Genomic DNA, 22,607 nt, shown 5'->3' on the forward strand with positions numbered 1-22,607 from the left:
AGGTATATGTGGAGTCAAAAAACATTATCTATGGAGGCAAAGAAGGGAATGTATGAAAGTACGTATAGTAGTACCAACACTCTTATATGGGTGTGAAGCTTGGGTGGTAAATGCAGCAGCGAGGAGACGGTTGAAGGCAGTGGAGATGTCCTGTTTAAGGGCAATGTGTGGTGTAAATATTATGCAGAAAATTCGGAGTGTGGAAATTAGGAAAAGGTGTGGAGTTAATAAGAGTATTATTCAGAGGGCAGAAGAGGGGTTGTTGAGGTGGTTTGGTCATTTAGAGAGAATGGATCAAAGTAGAATGACATGGAAAGCATATAAATCTATAGGGGAAGGAAGGCGGGGTAGGGGTCGTCCTCGAAAGGGTTGGAGAGAGGGGGTAAAGGAGGTTCTGTGGGCAAGGGGCTTGGACTTCCAGCAAGCGTGCGTGAGCGTGTTAGATAGGAGTGAATGGAGACGAATGGAACTTGGGACCTGACGATCTGTTGGAGTGTGAGCAGGGCAATATTTAGTGAAGGGATTCAGGGAAACCGGTTATTTTCATATAGTCGGACTTGAGTCCTGGAAATGGGAAGTACAATACCTGCACTTTAAAGGAGGGGTTTGGGATATTGGCAGTTTGGAGGGATATGTTGTGTATCTTTATATGTGTATGCTTCTAAACTGTTGTATTCTGAGCACCTCTGCAAAAACAGTGATATTGTGTGAGTGTGGTGAAAGTGTTGAATGATGATGAAAGTATTTTCTTTTTGGGGATTTTCTTTCTTTTTTGGGTCACCCTGCCTCGGTGGGAGACGGCCGACTTGTTGAAAAAAAAAAAAAGTTTTGATTATAATGTGCAATTTAATAAATGAATAAGAGGACAGTCTTTCTCATCTGCTATGAATTACTTTTCTTAAAACTCAACAGTGAAACATATAAGTGAACAGTATTTAGATAAGGCTAAAGAGGTCTTTGTGGCATTTATGGATTTGGAAAAGGCGTATGACAGGGTGGATAGGGGGGCAATGTGGCAGATGTTGCAGGTGTATGGTATAGGAGGTAGGTTACTGAAAGCAGTGAAGAGTTTTTACGAGGATAGTGAGGCTCAAGTTAGAGTATGTAGGAAAGAGGGAAATTATTTCCCAGTAAAAGTAGGCCTTAGACAAGGATGTGTGATGTCACCGTGGTTGTTTAATATATTTATAGATGGGGTTGTAAGAGAAGTAAATGCGAGGGTCTTGGCAAGAGGCATGGAGTTAAAAGATAAAGAATCACACATAAAGTGGGAGTTGTCACAGTTGCTCTTTGCTGATGACATTGTGCTCTTGGGAGATTCTGAAGAGAAGTTGCAGAGATTGGTGGATGAATTTGGTAGGGTATGCAAAAGAAGAAAATTAAAAGTGAATACAGGAAAGAGTAAGTTATGAGGATAACAAAAAGACTAGGTGATGAAAGATTGGATATCAGACTGGAGGGAGAGAGTATGGAGGAGGTGAATGTATTCAGATATTTGGGAGTGGACGTGTCAGCGGATGGGTCTATGAAAGATGAGGTGAATCATAGAATTGATGAGGGGAAAAGAGTGAGTGGTGCACTTAGGAGTCTGTGGAGACAAAGAACTTTGTCCTTGGAGGCAAAGAGGGGAATGTATGAGAGTATAGTTTTACCAGCGCTCTTATATGGGTGTGAAGCATGGGTGATGAATGTTGCAGCGAGGAGAAGGCTGGAGGCACTGGAGATGTCATGTCTGAGGGCAATGTGTGGTGTGAATATAATGCAGAGAATTCGTAGTTTGGAAGTTAGGAGGAGGTGCGGGATTACCAAAACTGTTGTCCAGAGGGCTGAGGAAGGGTTGTTGAGGTGGTTTGGACATGTAGAGAGAATGGAGCGAAACAGAATGACTTCAAGAGTGTATCAGTCTGTAGTGGAAGGAAGGCGGGGTAGGGGTCGGCCTAGGAAAGGTTGGAGGGAGGGGGTAAAGGAGGTTTTGTGTGCAAGGGGCTTGGACTTCCAGCAGGCATGCGTGAGCGTGTTTGATAGGAGTGAATGGAGACAAATGGTTTTTAATACTTGACGTGCTGTTGGAGTGTGAGCAAAGTAACATTTATGGAGGGATTCAGGAAAACTGGCAGGCTGGACTTGAGTCCTGGAGATGAGAAGTACAGTGTCTACACTCTGAAGGAGGGGTGGTAATGTTGCAGTTTTATAACTGTAGTGTAAAGCACCCCTCTGGCAAGACAGTGATGGAGTGAATGATGATGAAAGTTTTTCTTTTTTGGGCCACCCTGCCTTGGTGGGAATCGGCCGATGTGTTAATAAAAAAAATAGGCCGTAGAGCTGATAATAGTGTCATATTGAAGGACTATCTTGTCCTGTCTCCCAACACAATTCCTAACATACACCAGAAACAGACCTCTCTGGAACACTTTTTTTAAGCGACAGGGGTCCAGTGACTCTCAAGCTGATTCTAGTGGCATTAAAAAACAAAAAAGGGAAGTAACCCAGGATAAGGACTTAGTACCTGAAGTATTTATGGAAGGAGATTTCCCTTCCAAACAATTGTAAACTACTCCATCCTCTTCTCTCCTCCCATCTTCCATACATCACCATGTCTTTAGTGTTAAGTAGTCAGTAAGCCAATAATGTTAAGTCGGCCCATAATGGGTTGCATTGCAACCCATTACAGTAAAGCCCCGCTTTACGGCGTTTCGCCTTATGGCATTCCGCTAATACGGCGATGTCAAATTATGACCAAAATTTGCTATATGGCAAGCAGTCTTTCAAATACGGCGCCCCCCACCCGGTTTGTGTACATTTTCTGTGACCACATCTATTATGTCAGGAAACTTTCCAAAATTTCAAGTTTTTTAAAGTTACTGCATATTTTATATCTTTCTTTCTTCTTTCAACACACCGGCCGTATCCCACCGAGGCAGGGTGGCCCAAAAGGAAAAACGAAAGTTTCTCCTTTTACATTTACTAATATATACAGGAGAAGGGGTTACTAGCCCCTTGCTCCCGGCATTTTAGTCGCCTCTTACAACACGCATGGCTTACGGAGGAAGAATTCTGTTCCACATCCCCATGGAGGTAAGAGGAAATAAACAAGAACAAGAACTAGAAAGAAAATAGAAGAAAACCCAAAGGAATGTGTATATATATGTTTGTACATGTATGTGTAGTGTGACCTAAGTAGAAGTAGCAAGATGTACCTGAAATCTTGCATGTGTATGAGACAGAAAAAAAAAGACACCAGCAATCCTACCATCGTGTAAAACAATTACAGGCTTCAGTTTTACACTCACTTGGCAGGACGGTAGTACTTCCCTGGGTGGCTGCTGTCTACCAACCTACTACCTAGGTTCCATGGAGATAAGAGGAAATAAGAATAAGTACTAGTAGAAAAATAGAAGAAAACCCATAGGGGTGTGTATATATATGTTTGTACATGCATGTGTAGTGACCTAAGTCTAAGTAGAAGTAACAAGATGTGCCTGAAATCTTACATGTTTATGAGACAGAAAAAAGACACCAGCAATCCTACCATCATGTAAAACAATTACAGGCTTTCATTTTACACTCACTTGGCAGGATGGTAGTACCTCCCTGGGTGGCTGCTGTCTACCAACCTACTACCTATATGTACTCTGATAATTATACTTATGTGTACCTGTACCTAAATATACTTACACACTGTGCAGGTACACATTAAAATCGCTAAGTCTCTCTCTACTCATGACGCCAATACTACGTAACAATAATCACTCTTGGGCACACTAAATGTCTTATTTTACATCAATATAGGCATTTTCATTAATCCATCTATGATATTTTCCTCAAAATTATATATGAAACCCATTACATAGCATATAAACATGATACATACACTCACAGAATAAAAATTGATGTAAATATGAGATTTGTTTACAAAGCAGCTGTGTAGGTGGTGTCGGAAGAATTACGTTTTCTCTAGTCAAACACTGGGGAATAACTGTAGAAAAATATTCTTTTCGTATGCCTTTACTCTATGTATAGCAATTCATGACCCTTGTGGGTTTAGTGCTTTTTATAATAATAATAATAATTATTATTATTATTATTAATAATATTAATAATATTATTATTATTATTATTATTATTTTTATTATCACACTGGCCGATTCCCACCAAGGCAGGGTGGCCCGAAAAAGAAAAACTTTCACCATCATTCACTCCATCACTGTCTTGCCAGAAGGGTGCTTTACACTACAGTTTTTAAACTGCAACATTAACACCCCTCCTAAAAATGGTGTGTTGCTGTTTGTTTATTCTGAACTAACTTGTGCAACTTGTACACAATGTAAGAGTATTTGTATTGTGAGGTAATTATTACTATAATAAAAAAATATTGAGGTAAATGTTTTACAAACTCTTACAAACGTACGTGAATGAACTAAAAGTAGACACATATTAATACGCATTTATTTCGCCTGACCAAGTGATCGTCCACTACCTGTTCAGTTTGTGTTCTTACATTGTCTCAACTCTGTATCTCGTTCTCTCTCTCTCGTTTACTCTTTCGTTAACTAGTTGGCTCTCATTGACGATGGTGTCTAAGGTTAGCTGTAATAAAAAGAGAAGTCATAAGCCTCTTGCTTTAAGTGCCAAGTTAGAGGATGATGGTGTGCCATTCTGATTTTATTCAATAAACACCCTGCCACTCACCTCTCACACATTAATATTAATATTTTAAGGTAAGTAATAAGTGTACTGTGTGTATCTTACCTTTTATTGTGTTTTTAATGCCTATTTCTATTGCTAACTTAATATAAGTTAGTGTAAACTTGTTGTCTGGCATTTATTGCATATTTTATATGCTCTGATAATAATACTTGTGGAGCTGTGTGGTAGCCGGGTGGAGGGACAACATTACGTTTTCTCTGCTCAGCCATCAGAGAAAACGTGTATGAATCTGCGTTTGGCCCAGCCACTCCCCCACTCAGCTTTTGTTTACAATTTTCGGCATGAATTATTCATTACTTCTACCTTCGTTTATGATGGCATCTAAAGGTAGTTGTTAGAAATGATTAAATTCAGTGAACAAGGCATGTCGATGTTAATAATATGGCTCTGGGCCACAGTGTAGGTAGCAGGTAGGTGTAGCCCAGGCTACACCTACCGGCTACCTACACTGACTTTATACAAATAAATACTACTCACCTCTCTTCCTATATTAAGACTACACATATTTTAAGGTAAATAATGAGTGTACTCTATGTGCATTTTACCTCTCTGGGATGGTTTAAATATCGTATATTAAGTATGAGACGGGGAGCCAGTGCTACCTACACCTGGGCTACCTGCACCTGACTTCCTACAAATAAGTACTACTCACCTCTCTCCCTACATTAAGATTACAAATACTTTAGGATAAGTAATGAATTTACTGTGACTGTATTTTACTTTGTGTGTTTTTAATGCCTAGTTGTATTACTAACTTAATATAATTTAGTGTAAACTTGTTGTCTGGCATTTATATGCATTTATAAATGGAAAAAATGGAGTTCTGCCTTCCGGCGATATCTGCTTTCCGGCGACAGCCTGGAACCTAACCCGCCGTATAAGTGGGGCCCTACTGTATTGTAAATAAGTAATCTCCATGTACTATTTGCAAAGACATAACTAAATAAAAAAAAAGGTAAGTGTGAGGTTATTATTGTTTTATTCTTCATGTATCATTGTTTTCTGTGTAGGTAAATGTATATTTCATGTAGAAAACATTTTTTTTAATACTTTTGGGTGTCTGAAACAGATTCATTGGATTTCCATTATTTCTTATGGGGAAAATTAATTCGGAATTAGTCAGATTCGGGTTTAGTCACTCTCTCTCAAACAGATTAATTATGAAAACCAGGGGTCCACTGTATCTGTCTCTGATCCAGTCCATATTTAGGACTTTGAGGCATTCTCAGTATTTAAATGCTTTATTGGCTCCATGCGGACTGTAAATGCTCTCTCTATCTGTTCCAGTTCTAATATCTCCCCTGTCTTGAACTGGCCATCAACACTAAACAATACTCTAAATAAGAAAGCACAAGCTATTTAATAATGTTACAACTGGCACTATTTCTTTTTTTTTTTTTTGTTTTGAAAGTTATCATTGTCCACCTTGTTATCTTCCTGGCTGTTTTGTGACATTTTTCTTATTGTGCTCTCTGAAAGAAGTCAATTGACATAATTATTCACACATCTTTTGTGTGTTCCTTTTATTCTACTTCTTGATCCTTTTGGGTTTTGTATAGTGTCCCTTTTGAGTTCTTCAGTCTTTCCATATTTCAACAGTTGGATATGTCTTGCTAGTATATTGATTTTGCTGTACCAACAGATGCCACAATGATAATTCAACAATATACACTCACCATGGTCTGCTGGAAACTAAATAAACATTATTATAAATGAAACAGGTTTATTAATTACTGTACTTTATATTTTAAAATTTTACTGGTACTGAAGAGCTAATTACAAAGGTCTAGAAGTTGAGAGCTGTCAGAATTCCTGTCTGTCATAGTGGGTCTGTGATGCTACAGAAAGAATATCTGGAATACTCAAGCTGAAGCTACAGGATTTTCAGATGAAGGCCTACTGCTCTGACATTCTTCTTGGTTATCTTTTTAAATATTTCATCCAAATGAAGAGATTTCATGTTCTTGGATCTTTCCCTGTTTAATTTTTCATGAATCAAATAAAAATTCATTAGCTCTTATTCTGTCACAAAGGAACATTGTCCAAACCCTCTAATTAATTTACCTGACAACTTTATTAACTTGTCAATAGCTGTAGCTATTAATAAGTTTAATTGTGTAGCTATTAACTCCAGTCATAGCTAAGGCTGTTAGTAAAATAAAAAATAAACTAAAAATCACACAAAGTGAAGGGATTATCACCAACTGTGGTGTAAACAAGATAAGTGAGCGCACACTAGATATGCTATTTGTGGCCGTCCAATAAACTAGTTGGCAAAAAAAAGTCATTATTTTGTCTGGGCTAAAAGAGGTGCCAGATCATGCACTGCCAGTAAACTAGTGTAGAAAATGGCTTGTTGGTCACTATGACAGACATCTCTGCTAGTTATCTTTGAGACAGTAACTACTGGAAAAGTCAGAAAAAAAAGGCAAAAACCCTACTGAAGGTCCTGAAAAGACAGTATCCATGTAGATGATAGAAGCAAATGCACATAACTGCTCTGAGAATACTGGATATGGGTGTTGAATTTCAAGCTGCTATTAAAACACTTGAAATTTTGGAGTTTTGAGACAAAATTCATATTATTATTATTATTACAATCAAGGGGGAAGCGCTAAACCCGGAGGATTATACAGCGCCTGGGGGGGATGTGGAAGGCATTCAGGCTTAATTCGGGGAACTGGAGCATAGATCCAATTCCCTAAATCAAGAGCCCCTCACCAACATCAAGGAACCTTCCTTGAGGGGACAAAATTCATAGATGTGGAGCTCATGGAGGATATACATATATGTGGGCACCGTAATAGCGAATCGGCCATGTAAATGAATTTATGGTTGTAATTTGAAATGTCCATATTGGCAAACCATCATAAAGCAAAGCACCATAAAGTGGAGCCCTACTGTATCTGTGGAGACAAAGAACATTATCCACGGAGGAAAAGAAGGGAATGTAGGAGAGTATAGTGGTACCAATACTCTTGTATGGGTGTGAAGAATGGGTTGTGAATGATGCAGCAAGGAGGAGGCTGGAGGCAGTGGAGATATTGTGTCTAAGGGCAATGTGTGGTGTAAATATTATGCAGAGAATTCGTAGTATAGAAATTAGGAGGTGTGGGGTTGCTAAAAGTATTAGTCAGAGGGCTGAAAAGGGGTTGTTGAGGTGGTTTGGCCATTTAGAGATTTAAAAAAAAAAAAAAAAATAAATGGTCAAACCACCTCAACAACCCCTCTTCAGAGATGATGGAGCAAAATAGGACGACCTGGAGGGTGTATAAATCTGTAATGGAGGTGAGGAGGGGTAAGGGTCATCCTAGAGGAGAATGAAGGGAGGGGGTAAAAGAGGTTTTGTGTGCAAGGTGCTTGGACATACAGCAGACATGTGTAATCATGTTAGATAGGAGTGGAGACAAATGGTTTTTAGGACTTGATGAGCTGTTGGAGTGTGAGGATGGAATATTTTGTGAAGGGATTCAGGGAAACGAGTTAGCCGGACTTGAGTCCTGGAGGTAGGAAGTACAATGCCTGCACTTTAAAGGAGAGGTTTGGGATATTGGCAGTTTGGAGTGACATCTGAACTGTTGTATCTGGGCACCTCTGTAAAGACAGTAATTATGTATGAATGATGGTTAAAGTGTTTCTTTTTTGGGGTCACCCTGCCTAAGTGGGAAACAGCTGACATGTTGAAAAAAAAAAAAATAAATAAATATATAATAATTAAATATTTATATACATAGCTCAAATTCTCAGGAATTAGCAGCTGCTCTTCCCTATACTACTATAAAGGGGTTGATTTTATGCCCTTGATCCAAGGGATTAGAACTTCTCCATGGATCAAAGCAAATGACCTCCTATTTTCCATGGGCTTTTATGACCCCTGCTGTATATTATTATTATTATTATAATCAAGGGGAAGCGCTAAACCCGGAGGATTATACAGCGCCTGGGGGGGGATGTGGAAGGCATTCAGGCTTAATTCGGGGAACTGGAGCACAGATCCAATTCCCTAAATCAAGAGCCCCTCACCAACATCAAGGAACCTTCCTTGAGGGGCCCTGCTGTATAGCCCTTGTGGCTTAGCGCTTCTTTTTGATTATAATAATAATTTTATGACCCCTACAGATAAAATACTTCTCCATGTGATAGTACTTCTTTCAACAAACTGGCCATATCCCACCGAGGCAGGGTGGCCCAAACAGAAAAACAAGTTAATCTTTTTAACTTTAGTTATGTATACAGGAGAAGGGGTTACTAGCCCCTTGCTCCTGGCATTTCAGTCGCCTCTTACGACACGCATGGCTTACGGAGGAAGAATTCTGTTCCACTTCCCCATGGAAATGATAGTACTCTCCCTTTTATTTTATTTTTTTAAGGCTTCATTTGCCTGTGTAGCTTGTGTAAGTAAATAAACAATACTGAAAAATATTTCTTTATCATGTAACATACAGGACACACAACAAAGAATATGTTGGGAACTTCCAAAAATTTCACAATGTTTCAATGAATACCATTATTTGTGCAAGAGAGATGGTCAGAAAAATGCTTGTTATCCATTGCAAGACTTTTAGACATCTCAATAAATTGGGTAATGCTAGTCATCAGGGATATCTTCAAGAAGATGCTGGACAAATACCTAATTTAAGTCAGTATCTGACAAGCCGGCTGTGGTTTGTACATTGGTTTGCGTGTGGCCAGCAGTAACAGTCTGGTTGCTCAGGCCCTGATCCACCACAAGGACTGGTCACAGACCAGGCTGTGGGGACATTGACCCCCAGCCCCCTCCAGGTATACTCCAGGGAAATTTAATAAAAAGTAGATGCATTTTAGTCATCAGTCTAGCACTAGCATCATAACTCAGAATACAGGGAGGTTCTTCATATCTGTAATTCTCGCACAACACATTATACCCAAGCAGGACATGGCTATCACTTGGCCCGCTCTTCCTCTCGGTGTATCTGACCTCTGCTACTTATATGTACTACCTATCTTTTGTTCTCTGTATTGGACAGAAAATACCCTTGGTGGGTATATAAAAGCTCATTATTAAATGTGCTATAACCTACTTATTATCTATTATTATTTTTTTATTATCACACTGGCCGATTCCCACCAAGACAGGGTGGCCCGAAAAAGAAAAACTTTCACCATCATTCACTCCATCACTGTCTTGCCAGAAGGGTGCTTTACACTACAGTTTTTAAACTGCAACATTAACACCCCTCCTTCAGAGTGCAGGCACTGTACTTCCCATCTCCAGGACTCGAGTCCGGCCTGCCGGTTTCCCTGAACCCCTTCATAAATGTTACTTTGCTCACACTCCAACAGCACGTCAAGTATTAAAAACCATTTGTCTCCATTCACTCCTATCAAACACGCTCACGCATGCTTCCTGGAAGTCCAAGCCCCTCGCACACAAAACCTCCTTTACCCCCTCCCTCCAACCTTTCCTAGACCGACCCCTACCCCGCCTTCCTTCCACTACAGACTGATACACTCTTGAAGTTATTCTGTTTCGCTCCATTCTCTCCACATGTCCGAACCACCTCAACAACCCTTCCTCAGCCCTCTGGACAACAGTTTTGGTAATCCCGCACCTCCTAACTTCCAAACTACGAATTCTCTGCATTATATTCACACCACACATTGCTCTCAGACATGACATCTCCACTGCCTCCAGCCTTCTCCTCGCTGCAACATTCATCACCCATGCTTCACACCCATATAAGAGCGTTGGTAAAACTATACTCTCATACATTCCCCTCTTTGCCTCCAAGGACAAAGTTCTTTGTCTCCACAGACTCCTAAGTGCACCACTCACCCTTTTCCCCTCATCAATTCTATGATTCACCTCATCTTTCATAGACCCATCCGCTGACACGTCCACTCCCAAATATCTGAATACATTCACCTCCTCCATACTCTCTCCTTCCAATCTGATATCCAATCTTTCATCACCTAATCTTTTTGTTATCCTCATAACCTTACTCTTTCCTGTATTCACTTTCAATTTTCTTCTTTTGCACACCCTACCAAATTCATCCACCAATCTCTGCAACTTCTCTTCAGAATCACCCAAGAGCACAGTGTCATCAGCAAAGAGCAACTGTGACAACTCCCACTTTATGTGTGATTCTTTATCTTTTAACTCCACGCCTCTTGCCAAGACCCTCGCATTTACTTCTCTTACAACCCCATCTATAAATATACTATTAAACATATTAATAAATACTTATGTATTTATTAATATGAGATGTACTAAATTATGTGATAATTTGTTGTAACCAAGATTTTCTTCAAAATTTATAACTACTGTCCAAATTTCTAGAACTATGGGCACCTTAGGTACTATGTAATTCCCCTCTGCTGTTGCATACTTGCTACACTGGCACTGGCACCCCAGTGATGATTTTTATTCAATATAACTCTGGTTAAGAGTTCATAAAATTAATTATCTTTGCTTTTCCTTTCTCATCATCTCTAGTGATTAAGTGGAGAGGGAACTTTCTGCCTAAAATATCTGCATGCAGAACAGAACAAGAAACTCTCTTGGATATCCATATTGCTAGTTTCATAATTTTTCAGCTTGTTCTGGCACTAACAGTGTGACAGAATACCTCGGTTTGGGGGATTTTGGGACAACATATCCCTCGGGTACCTCTATGAGAGTCCCACCAGTTAGGACCACCTCTCCCAAACTGGGGATTTTTGGGCACTTGTTAGTCCAAGCAAAATATTTTTCTTGGTGTGTGGGCCGTATATATTGTTGCTTATCGATGTCATCCTCAGATGAAGGGAAGTTACTGTTGCCATCATTTTTTTTCATGGATATGTTAATTCTCTTTGGTGAAAGTGGATGTATGGGTGACAGAGATGTTGTTTTGCTTGGCTCTTTTTTCAATAATCTTGGAAGAGTAGTTTTGTGATCATTAATAAGTAAGCTTAATTGTACTGGCACTGATTTTTTCAATACCTCAGAACCCTGAGTATTGAAATTTTCTTCAGCAATGACTGGATCTGAGTAACTGAGGTGCTCAGATGACAAAGGATGATCACTGCAGTCTTGACTTCCTAAACTGGAGAAATCCTCTGGTATAAATTCTTCTGTTGGTGTCTCTGATAATCCAGATTTGCACCGAGACTTTGAAAGTGAGTTTTTTGTATAAGTGAGAGGTTTGTTACCCATGTTCTCTGGAATAATGTAGTTATATTCGACACTTTTATTGGAATCTGGACTCTTATTTAATTCATTGTTCTTATATAAATCAGAGCTCTTCTGAATGAAGGGAATGTTTAAATTTATTTTTGAATGCCTAGCTTCTGAATTTTGGCCATTCTCAATGGAGCTATTGTAGTGGGAATCACTGCCTGTTAGCAACGAATCTTGCAGTTTATTTAGAACTACAGGTTTATGGTTTTGACTGTAAGCCCCTATAGGATTAACAGGAGTTGGGTGAGGGTAATCATACCCAAAGAGTGTCTTATTTGATGATGTTGGAGGAATGTCATAACCTGGATGAAATTCCTGCAAGTCCTTGTGCTGTTTAAGTAGATGATCTATTACAGAACTTTGATATGCTTTACTATTTGGTTGCACATTTCTGAGCATTTCTTCAGGGTCATGAACTGATCCACCGGGTATCTGTAGAGGCACCAAGTATCCAAAGCTTGAAGTGACAGACAGCGAACATCTAGACTTCATCAAGTTATTGTTTGACTCAAGACCCAGGTCTGTGGGTCCACTAGCTGTTATATTGCTCTTCATAGAAGGCAAAGCTGTTTTCAGATTTCCATTTCCTTCGCTGATGACAGAACCTGTGAGGATGGAATTATTGCCAGAGTAAACAGTGACAGGAGTTGGAGCAGAAATGGTGCCAGTCTTACGAAGAGTATAAGATGGTTTACCACTCCATCCTTTTTTTTTGTGGGGGCACTTCCTTGGACAACAACAACAAAAGATGATCACCAAAGCCAGTGTGACCAAGCTAGACACAGTGGAGGCGATGGCAACTGGTATCATTACATGTATATCATTCTCATCGGGAGTGACAACTTCTTGACAATATTGCATGGCTCCAGACTCTAAAGTCATTTTGTGGTGACTGTTGGAGTTATTTTCAGTTGACCTCTTGCGTCTAGTCTCATGCACATTGACTTGAGGCTTTGAGGTACTAGAATTATCTTTATTAAAATCATAAGTAAATTTTTGTTTATTGTTTTCTGGTGGTATATTGCCAAATTCATATATAAATCTTTGGCTTGAGTTATGAGCTGCTGACATTAAGGATGTGGTATTTGTTGGTATACTGGACCTAATATTTATACTTGGTCCTATAACAGCTGGTAGATTAAAATGAGTAGGCCCAGATGATGTTGATGGCAGAATAATTCTCTCTCCCGTGCTGGTGAAGACAAAGTTTGGTAAAGACTGTGACCTTGGGCGATGGGCAGGACGATGAAAAATAGGCAGGTTCAGCACTGGTGGAACATTCAGAGAAATTCTTTTATTTGATCCTGGTAAAGAAATGTTTGGAAGTGACGGCAGATTTTGAAGATAGGCTGAATCTGGTATATTTAATGGAGATTCAGAATGTACTTCTTTTGATGGAAGTCCTATAGGGTGTCCTTGAGGTGGAAATGTTCCAGTGGTTCTTTGTGATGGAAGTGCTGCAGTGGTTCCTTGTAATGGGAGTGTTGTAGTAGTTCCATGTAATTGAAGTGTTACTATGGTTTCTTGAGGTGGGAGTGCTGTAGTAATTCCTTGTAGTGAAAGGGCTGTAGTGATTCCTTTTGATGGAAATGCTTCAGTGGTAAATTGTGGTGGAAATATTGAACTGCTGCCCTGTGACTGAAATGGGGATATTCTCGTCTTTGATGGGAATGCAGGCTTTGTTCTTTGTGACTGAAAAACCTTGCCAGGAAGATCAGGAGAGTAACTTTCAGGTATCTCTGATAACAGTGGTGACTTATTTTTGTTACTATTCGTATCAGCTAACTGGCGATTGACATGAGACTGTATGCTGCCACCTTGTATTGCCAAAACCATGAGTTCTGGATTTAAGGAGATAAAAGAATGTGACTGAGGACTCATTTTATTCACCTCTTCCATGTTACCAGTGAGAGAAACACTCACCTCTTGGTCAGACAAGGAGCGGAAACAAAAAATATAACCCATACTAGGTTCTAATCCTTCCACAGAGTAATGATTGGTGAAGTTCTGCAATGGTTCACCACCTTGACTGACCAGAACAATCTCTGTCTCATTTTCGTCTCCAAGGCGACGGTAGGTTATCTTCCACCCCAAAGGACGTAACAGGGCCTCTTTCTTATCTAGAATATCTAACATTTGGTAGGGAAATACAGTAACATTCCATGACAAGTTTACACGACGAGCTTCTTTCATGATGCTCACTTGCTCTGTCTTGACAGAGTAATTCTCTGTGGACACTAAAGGCATTGATACCAGTTCTTTAGGTGTAGTTGTTGTTGTAGTTGAAATTAAGGCATGAAGAGATCTTTTTGGGGTAGTGACATGACGGCATTCATCTGGGTGAATAAAGAGATAGTGATCTTGAATTGGTGCGAGACAAAGTGTGTACTGTGTCTCGGGCTTGAGACCTTGTAATACCTCTGTGAAGGAGGAGTTGCTTGGCTTCCAATTAGAATTCTCCTTGTACAGTGCTAATCTCATTTTTGTGACCTTGGCATCTCTGTGGCCCTGCATTGTCTCTTGTAGAGAGATAGCCCAAGAGAGAGGATCAGATAGAGGCGTCAAGGAAGAGTAGAATGTACCATCTACCCTCCAAGAGACAAGTAGTGCCTGGTGATTGAGTGCTGTCACGTTCACAAGGTGGAGGGAACTCAAGGCATCTCTCAGCACACCATCCACATCATCACCAACATAGAAAACTTGGCTTTCTACTTCCAGTGCTCGATGGGGGCAAAGTTCCAACTCTTGGAAATAAAAAGTAAAAAAAAAAAATTAGTTATTATGACTGTCTTTTTTGTATACAGAATTTTAAACACATTTATTGTAGATGATAAAAGGCACAAAAACAGTACATGTAATTGGAAACTTTATTCAAGTGTTTCAAATTACTACTTTTGTGTCTTATCACTTGCAAATTGTTAGTATTCCCACTTCTCTTACAAAGTGCATTTTGTAATACTGTATATACTGTGCACTGTATTCATATGAAATTTTTGTGTCTAAGTAGGTTCAAATGTTTTATTTCTCTGCCTGTTGACACTCATTTTAAATACATATTAAATACAAGTATTGCAGGTACTGTGGATTTTTTTTACTTTTTTTTTTCTTATCTGTACTGAGCACTTAACCCTTTCGGTGTCAGTCCTGTTATATAACGGCTTTGAAGCCAGTGTTGGTCCCGTAGTACTACACCATGAGCTCAACTCACTCGGATAAGCTGTGAGCAGTAAATCTGAGTCTAGATATGCAGTAAGAGTGCATCATAAAAAAATCCCGCAGCATGCAGTGCATAAAAAAATAAGTGACTGCTTTTGGTTTACAACAGTGACTTTGTGGTTTATTTTCATATGGTTTTTATGGTTGTTTTCTGAGTTTCTTGGTCTCAATGGATAAAATTACAAAAAAAAAAAATAGATGATTTTAATTAGTTTCAGGACTGAATATGGCTTGAAAATGAGCTCAAATTAGTGAAATTGCTCGATTCTTGCAGATATTTCAGAGTATCCCAATGACTCCACTTGTCCAATATGTGTCCAACTGACCAGTCTAATATGCATTTAGGAGTGCACTGACATTATTTATACAATTATTACAATAGTGCAGTAGTCTGTATAACAGTAAATCTTCTAGTTTTTGTGTGAATAAAAATTGAAAATAGAAAGCAAGCATAACATAAGAAAGGCCTGGAGACACAACTAAGGAGCAGGAGAAATGTTTTCCTAGTGCCAGGAATATCTACATTGTTTATTCTAGACCCTGTTTTTAAACTGTCGATTTTTTTATTGTGTGAAATTGGCCAAATCACTGATTTCCAATTACTTTACTGGGTAGCTGAAATAGGTAAATGAGAGGTTTCCTGTACTCAGTCAACAGAATAGAAGGAATACTAGTGAAATAGCTATGAGCTTGGTTGACTGGAACTAATGGAATTAGTCAAAAATAGGGCGCAAAGTGGGCAAAATCATCTATGTGTAATATTGCAGAGACTGTTAACTATGTGAGAGTGCAATTCCATAAATTTTCCATTAAATTTAGTCCTTTTGGTTTCATTACCTTTAGAAAAAAAATTCTCTACCATTTCATAAGAAAAAAATATTTTTTTTTTTAATTTTGCAACCCTGAAAGCAAGTTTGAGAGCAGAGGTCCAACCCCGAAAGGGTTAGTATATAATAGTATAAACACATTTTCAGACATTGTAGACTCATTCAATAATGAGAAAACTCTTTTTCCATCTGTCAGAGATATTTGCTTATTGCATGGAGTCAGGAACCTAAGAGCTGTACAAATGGGGCCCTCTTGCATAGATTCTTTTTCAGTTGAATTTTAAGCAAAATTATAAAAAAATAAATAAAAAACATACCTGTTAAAGTAGTTAATTTTCGATGGCGTAAATGCAGTGGAAATGAACATAGAGGCATAGCGATGGTAGGTGTGGTGGGCATGGTGTTGGAGGCATTTTGGTAGTAGCTCTTCAAGAGCCAGAGTGAGTCACAGTTGCAGTCCCAGGGATTTCCTAAAGACAGAGTAATAGTAAGCTACCTGAAGTCCCTCAAATACTGGAGTACAGAAGTTATTCATATATGGGTAATGTAAAAAATTACAATAAATATGATGTAATTGTAGCTGGTTGTCAAGATGTAACATGTTTAATGCATTAATTAAGGTTACAAATATCATAGAATTAATATTTCTCACCTTAAGTTGTTGTTGCTGGTACATGTATCTGTTAGTGATTCTGAATAAAGTGGAGAGAAATGCTGTGGCTCTACTGGGTTGAGATGGAAGGGTGTAGATTGTTTGCTGAGATGGATGATTATGGACTGTTTACTGAGGTTGATGCTTGAGGCTTTGGCACTAAAGTCAATGGTTGCACTGGAGTCGTGAGAAATCCTGTAATGTGTCTTGGATCTCTTTTTACCCTGCAGTACTTTATACAGCTGATGGTAAAGCATCATGAGTTGCTATAGCCCCAGAAGGACATATTCACTGTAGTTGTCATTCCTTGTTGATGTGGAAATGTTTGGGGAGGGTTGATGTGACCCTGTACAATACAGTGGACCCTCGACCAATGGCTTTAATCCATTCCAGAGAGCGAGCCTTTAGTCAAATTAATTTACCCTATAAGAAATAATGGAAATAGAATTAATCCATTCCAGACGCCCAAAAGTATTAAACAAAATAATTTTTTACATGAAATAAACATTTCCCTACACAAAAATGAATGCTACATGCAAAATAAACAATAATTAAATGCCACTTACGTTTATTGTGGAGTTGCTGATGAGTGATGTGCCAGCAGCAGGGGATATTCAGGTTTTCTATTGTTTGGAAGGGGAATCCCCTTCCATAAAGACTTCAGGTACCAAGTCCTTTGGTGGGGTTACCTCCCTTCTTGGTTTTTTAATGCCACTAGGACCAGCTTGAGTCACTGGACCCTTGTCGCACAAAATATCTGTCTTGGGGTCCATGGTGGCTTATTTAGTGGTTACAGGCACTAAAAACACTGGAATAATACAAAATATATTGCAGGTACACATGGAATCGACCGCAACGGCTTGTAAACAATGCCACACTGAGTCTTCGAGTGGCTGGGCATGCTCAGGCCGCGCTCCGGCCGCATGGACGCGTTCAAGACGAAAGCCGTTAGATGAGTTTTTCGCCGTTGGTAGAGCCATTTTTTACGCCAAAGAGCTCCGTTAGACCAATTTGCCGTTAGTCGATGCCGCTGTTGGTCGGGGGTCCACTGTACTTGTGGAAGCATACGACAGGCTATCAGACCTTTTATTTTTTATTAACACATCGGCTGATTCCCACCAAGGCAGGGTGGCCCGAAAAAGAAAAACTTTCACCATTCACTCCATCAGTGTCTTGCCAGAAGGGTGCTTTACACTACAGTTATAAAACTGCAACATTAACACCCCTCCTTCAGAATGTAGACACTGTACTTCCCATCTCCAAGACTCAAGTCCAGCCTGCTGGTTTCCCTGATTCCCTTCATAAATGTTACTTTGCTTACACTCCAACAGCACATCAAGTATTATTAAAACCCATTTGTCTCCATTCACTCCTATCAAATACGCTCATGCACACTTGCTGGAAGTCCAAGCAGGGCCGGATTAAGAAGTCTCTGGGCCCTAGGCTATTCAGATTGGCGGGGCCCCTTTGAGTTACGGGTAAGTGAAGTGACCCCTTCCAGCTTGGGGGGGGGGGGTCGGTGTGAGCCTGTTTAAGGTCTAATTAAATACATTCTGGCTATTTAGATTAAATTTAATAGGGAAAGTACATCAAGACAACCAAAACCATTTACCAACAGCCATTATAACTAACTTGTTAAATCATGCATTTTAAAGAGAATAAACTCAAGACAGCATAGTATTACTAGATTAGGCTATTAAAGTAGTGACATCATGTACCTATTATATTCAGCATAACCACTACAGCACTATTATTCCCTTTATAAATCACTGACCATTATTGTTATCATTGCATCATGCATAAGACTATCAAATCATATAAACTCAAGAAAGTAAAGAATTGTTTATATTCACAGGCACTTCTTAAATAAACTTTTTTCTGGATTTCATATTGGCAAAATCATCAATTATATTCTGAAAATCAATATTTCTTGTAAGATCAGACTCAATGGTCAACAAGGCTAGGTTACACAATTTGTCTTGGCTCATTGTTGAACGGAGCTGGTTTTTCACTCTTTTCAAAACAGAAAATGAACGTTCTCCTTCACAGTTAGTAGCTGGAAGTGTTAGGTAAAGGCGATACACTATGTTAACATTAGGGAAGGTTTCTGAGATACCTGCATTTCTTAAATGTTTCAAAGCAGCTGAGGGCGCACATTTTTCAGGTGGAGCTTTAATCTGATTCATATACCCAAAAAAATGAACTACGTATTTCTTCAACAAATGTGTCCTGAACATCTGCTGAAAGGTGTTGTTGCAACTTTAATGCAGCTTCTCTCAATTCTGCATCTGGCATAGTAGTAATTTTGAACAGAAATCCAAACTTGTCATTGAGATTCTGGTAGATTTCTTTTCTTTTCACCAAGTCTGTAATCAGTGAATCCAGAATGACGAAGTATGTAGCTGTCTTACATTTCTGCCTTGGTAGCAACACAATTTCATTGTCTGGCTCTTCAAAATTGCGTTTCCTCTTCCTTGACTGCTGATGATCAGCCCAGTAACTACTCTTTCACCAGCAGTTTAGCTTTCTCTTCAAACATTTCAAAAGCTTCATCACTGCGAAGTGAGCTTACAAATTCCACTAAGACTGCATAGAGGTTAGCACAAGTAGCCATTTCAATTTCAATTTTCTGAAGTGTCTTGTTCGTGGCATTTAACCGTTCCAGTATACAGTCCCAAAGCACACAGAGTAAGGCCAATTCAAATCTTCCAATTTTGATGCTAAGCTGGCTGCTTCGCTTCTTGTAGTTGCTGTCTGGTCTTCATCCTCTGCTATTTGGATCAAAGCAGAACGTATTTCAGCAAAGCTGTCTTTCAAAGCACATGTGTTGCATCATGCTGTGCTGACCACCTTGTTGTTGATAATGATTTGATGACATCTCCATGAATGGTTGACTTGAGTATACTCCACCGATGCGTTGAAGCAGAGAAAAAATTAAAGAGTGCTTGTAAAAGTCCAAAAAATGAAACAGCAGCGACACAACACTCCACAGCACATGACCCAACAAGATTAAGAGAATGTGCTGAGCAGGGCACATATTCAGCAAGTGGGTTGATTTGCTTGATACGGGCTTGCAATCCATTATATTTACCCGACATGTTACTTGCATTGTCGTAGCTCTGGCCACGACAATCCATAATAGAGAGATCATGTTCAAGCAGAGTATCCAGTACTACATTCATCATTGTTTCTCCATCATGGCCTGAAAGAGGAATGAATTTTATAAAGCGCTCTACAGGCTTACCACTGGAGTCGACAAAGCGATCAATGAATGTCAATTGATCTGTATGTGAAATATCTGGTGTTGAATCTACACTTATTGCAAAGTATTTTGCAGTTTTCACATCTGCTATGATGTTATTGAGGACCTTCTTAGTCATCAGTTCAATAAATTCATTGCATATAGTAGATGACATGTAAGATACAGTGCCTCTTCCTGCATTCCCAAGGCGTGACACATGATTTGCTAAGAATGGATCGAATTGTGCTAACAGTTCTATGATCCCTAGGAAATTGCCATTGTTTTCCGAACCGAAAACCTCATTTTCTCCACGGAAAGCAAGTCCTCTTAGAGCTAAGAATTTTACAACAGCAACAACTCTTTCTAGAACTTTTCTCCAATAAGTGCGCTCTTTTTCAGTTTGATTTTCCAAATGAGAATCCAATAAGCCTTTTTTCTGTGCATGAAATGCACTGGCTAAAATGCAGCTCCTGTGAGTGGTGCTGTTTTCATGTTCCTCGAAACGCTTGGAATTTTTTCAGTCATTGAACCCCTGTGTGAAAGTATTTTCTTTGGAGAAAATAGCTTGCATGCTGAACAGTACACTTTTCCTGAGCTTTCAGAGTATACCATCCATGATCTTTTCACAGTTTCTGAATTTGCAAGCTTCCTATAAAACATAGATGACTTTAAACAACGACGACTTCCATCATCATAAATCCTTGCTGATTTCCTAAAGTCAATGTTCAGAGTTTGACTGAAGTTTTCTGCAATGAAAGCATTACGTAGAGAATCTGGGATTACATTTGACCATGAGGCAGGATCTTTTAAGACAAATCCTGTGGATGAAATGTCTGTTGAGACATTGAGAGGAGACACAAAAGAAGTAGATGCTGGCTGAGAAATAATGGAGGGAGGGCTTCCTGTATGATCTGACGTATCTGCAGATTCAACTGTACTGGTAACATCAGAAACTGTTTTCGTGAGCATGTCTGTGATCTTTCTGCAGCTTCCTACATCTTTCTTTTTCTGTTCTTCTTGAATTTTCTTCTTTCTTTTCTGTGACCCACTCGCATAAGAACGTCCAACATCACGTTCACGAGATGCCATAATGAGGATGTATCACTGTCTGTAATCATGCAAATACAAATTTTTCATTATCAATTATTATTAATTTTTTATTATTAATTTTTTTTTTCTGCCAATTGGGGGATATGGCCCTTGTAGCCCCCTTTCCTCTGGCTGCGCATCTAAAAATTCAAAACGTTACCAGAAAGGAGTCATATACAGAAATTTTACCATAGATTAGGTTAGTGATTTGGGCTACGAATATTTTACTAATTCATCCTCCTTGATCTCCAATTTACTTAAACAGAAATCATACCGAGTCCAAGAACAATGCACAATGGTATTTATATTACCATTTTCATAACTAAACTAATCATTATGTTTTGCATGATATATGGCCTACCACCATAGATAAGGACATGAGAATTAAAGAATGCAGGGACAATTTTCAGTTTCACCCAACCAACGATTTTCTGATGTGGCTTATGTGTTTCTGGGGAAATATGTAGTAAATTAATTGATGTTCTACATCACTTCCGTCGCAACTTGAAAACTAAGCATTTGCGATGGAAGTGATGTAGAATATCAATCAATTGAGATCTGTTATTGAAATGATAAAGACTTAAAGACAGGACAAAGTGCTTTTAAAACCTACAAACGGAAGTCAGTTTGCATTTTTAGGTTTTTCTTTATAGTATTTTTACCAAAAATGCGTCTTTACTGGTCCATGCGTCTTTACTGGTCAAGTAACCCTATCAGGTACCTCCCTTAACATTTAGAGGGGAAAACAAACATTTATCCATACACATCAATGTCTATCAACAACACTTCAGTTAATTTGTCAGAGTACAAGTCTAGATAACGTGTAATTACTACAGAAAATTGGAGAGGAATCTCCCATATTCACCCATTAGCGGGAAAACACAGCTGTTCTGATGTAAACAAAGGTGTGTTGAGTGTTGCCATCTATGGTTAGGTTTATTTATTTTTATTTTATTTTATTTCATTATTTATTTTTGTTTTGATTAATTTTTAAAAATCAATTTTACTCTCCAAACACTTGAACTTTTTAGGCAGGGACCCCTTTGCACTTGCACCATGTGTGCAGTCTTGGATGAGCCCCTGAACCCCTTGGACTGCGAGGCCCCCAAATGCGCAGGGCCCTAGGCAAATGCCTAGTTTGCCCATGCGGTAATCCAGCCCTGAGTCCAAGCCCCTCGCACACAAAACCTCCTTTACCCACTCCCTCCAACCCTTCCTAGGCCGATGTCCGAACCACCTCAACAACCCCTCCTCAGCCCTCTGCATAATAGTTTTGGTAATCCCACACCTCCTAATTCCCGAACTACGAATTCTCTGCATTATATTCACACCACACATTGCCCTCGGACATGACATCTCCACTGTCTCCAGCCCTCTCCTCTTTGCAACATTCATCACTCATGCTTCACACCCATACAAGAGTGTTGGTACAACTATACTCTCATACATTCCCCTTTTTGCTTCCAGGGACAAAGTTCTTTGTCTCCACAGACTCCTAAATGCACCACTCACCCTTTTCCCCTCATCAATTCTGTGATTCACCTCATCCTTCATAGGCCCATCTGCTGACACGTCCACTCCTAAATATATGAATACATTCACCTCCTCCATACTCTCTCCCTCCAATCTGATATCCAGTCTTTCATCACCTAATCTTTCTGTTATTCTCAT

The 22,607-nt window shown here is 39.3% G+C and overlaps 1 protein-coding gene across 1 annotated transcript in view; it reads right to left on the minus strand.

Moving 5' to 3' along the window:
• Positions 1–6,410: 6,410 nt before the first annotated feature.
• LOC128685461 (uncharacterized) overlaps positions 6,411–22,607 on the minus strand; it is a 37,611-nt gene continuing 21,414 nt past the window's right edge. Inside the window, exons 4-5 of the mRNA XM_070082921.1 lie at positions 16,272–16,424; positions 6,411–14,655 (exon numbers count right to left, since the gene is read on the minus strand). Of these exons, the coding sequence (XP_069939022.1) occupies positions 11,273–14,655; positions 16,272–16,424 (3,536 nt within the window). The 3' untranslated portion in view covers positions 6,411–11,272. The remainder of the gene's footprint in view (positions 14,656–16,271; positions 16,425–22,607) is intronic.

This window comes from Cherax quadricarinatus, chromosome 8, assembly GCF_038502225.1.
Source record: "Cherax quadricarinatus isolate ZL_2023a chromosome 8, ASM3850222v1, whole genome shotgun sequence".
NCBI classification, from domain to species: domain Eukaryota; kingdom Metazoa; phylum Arthropoda; class Malacostraca; order Decapoda; family Parastacidae; genus Cherax; species Cherax quadricarinatus.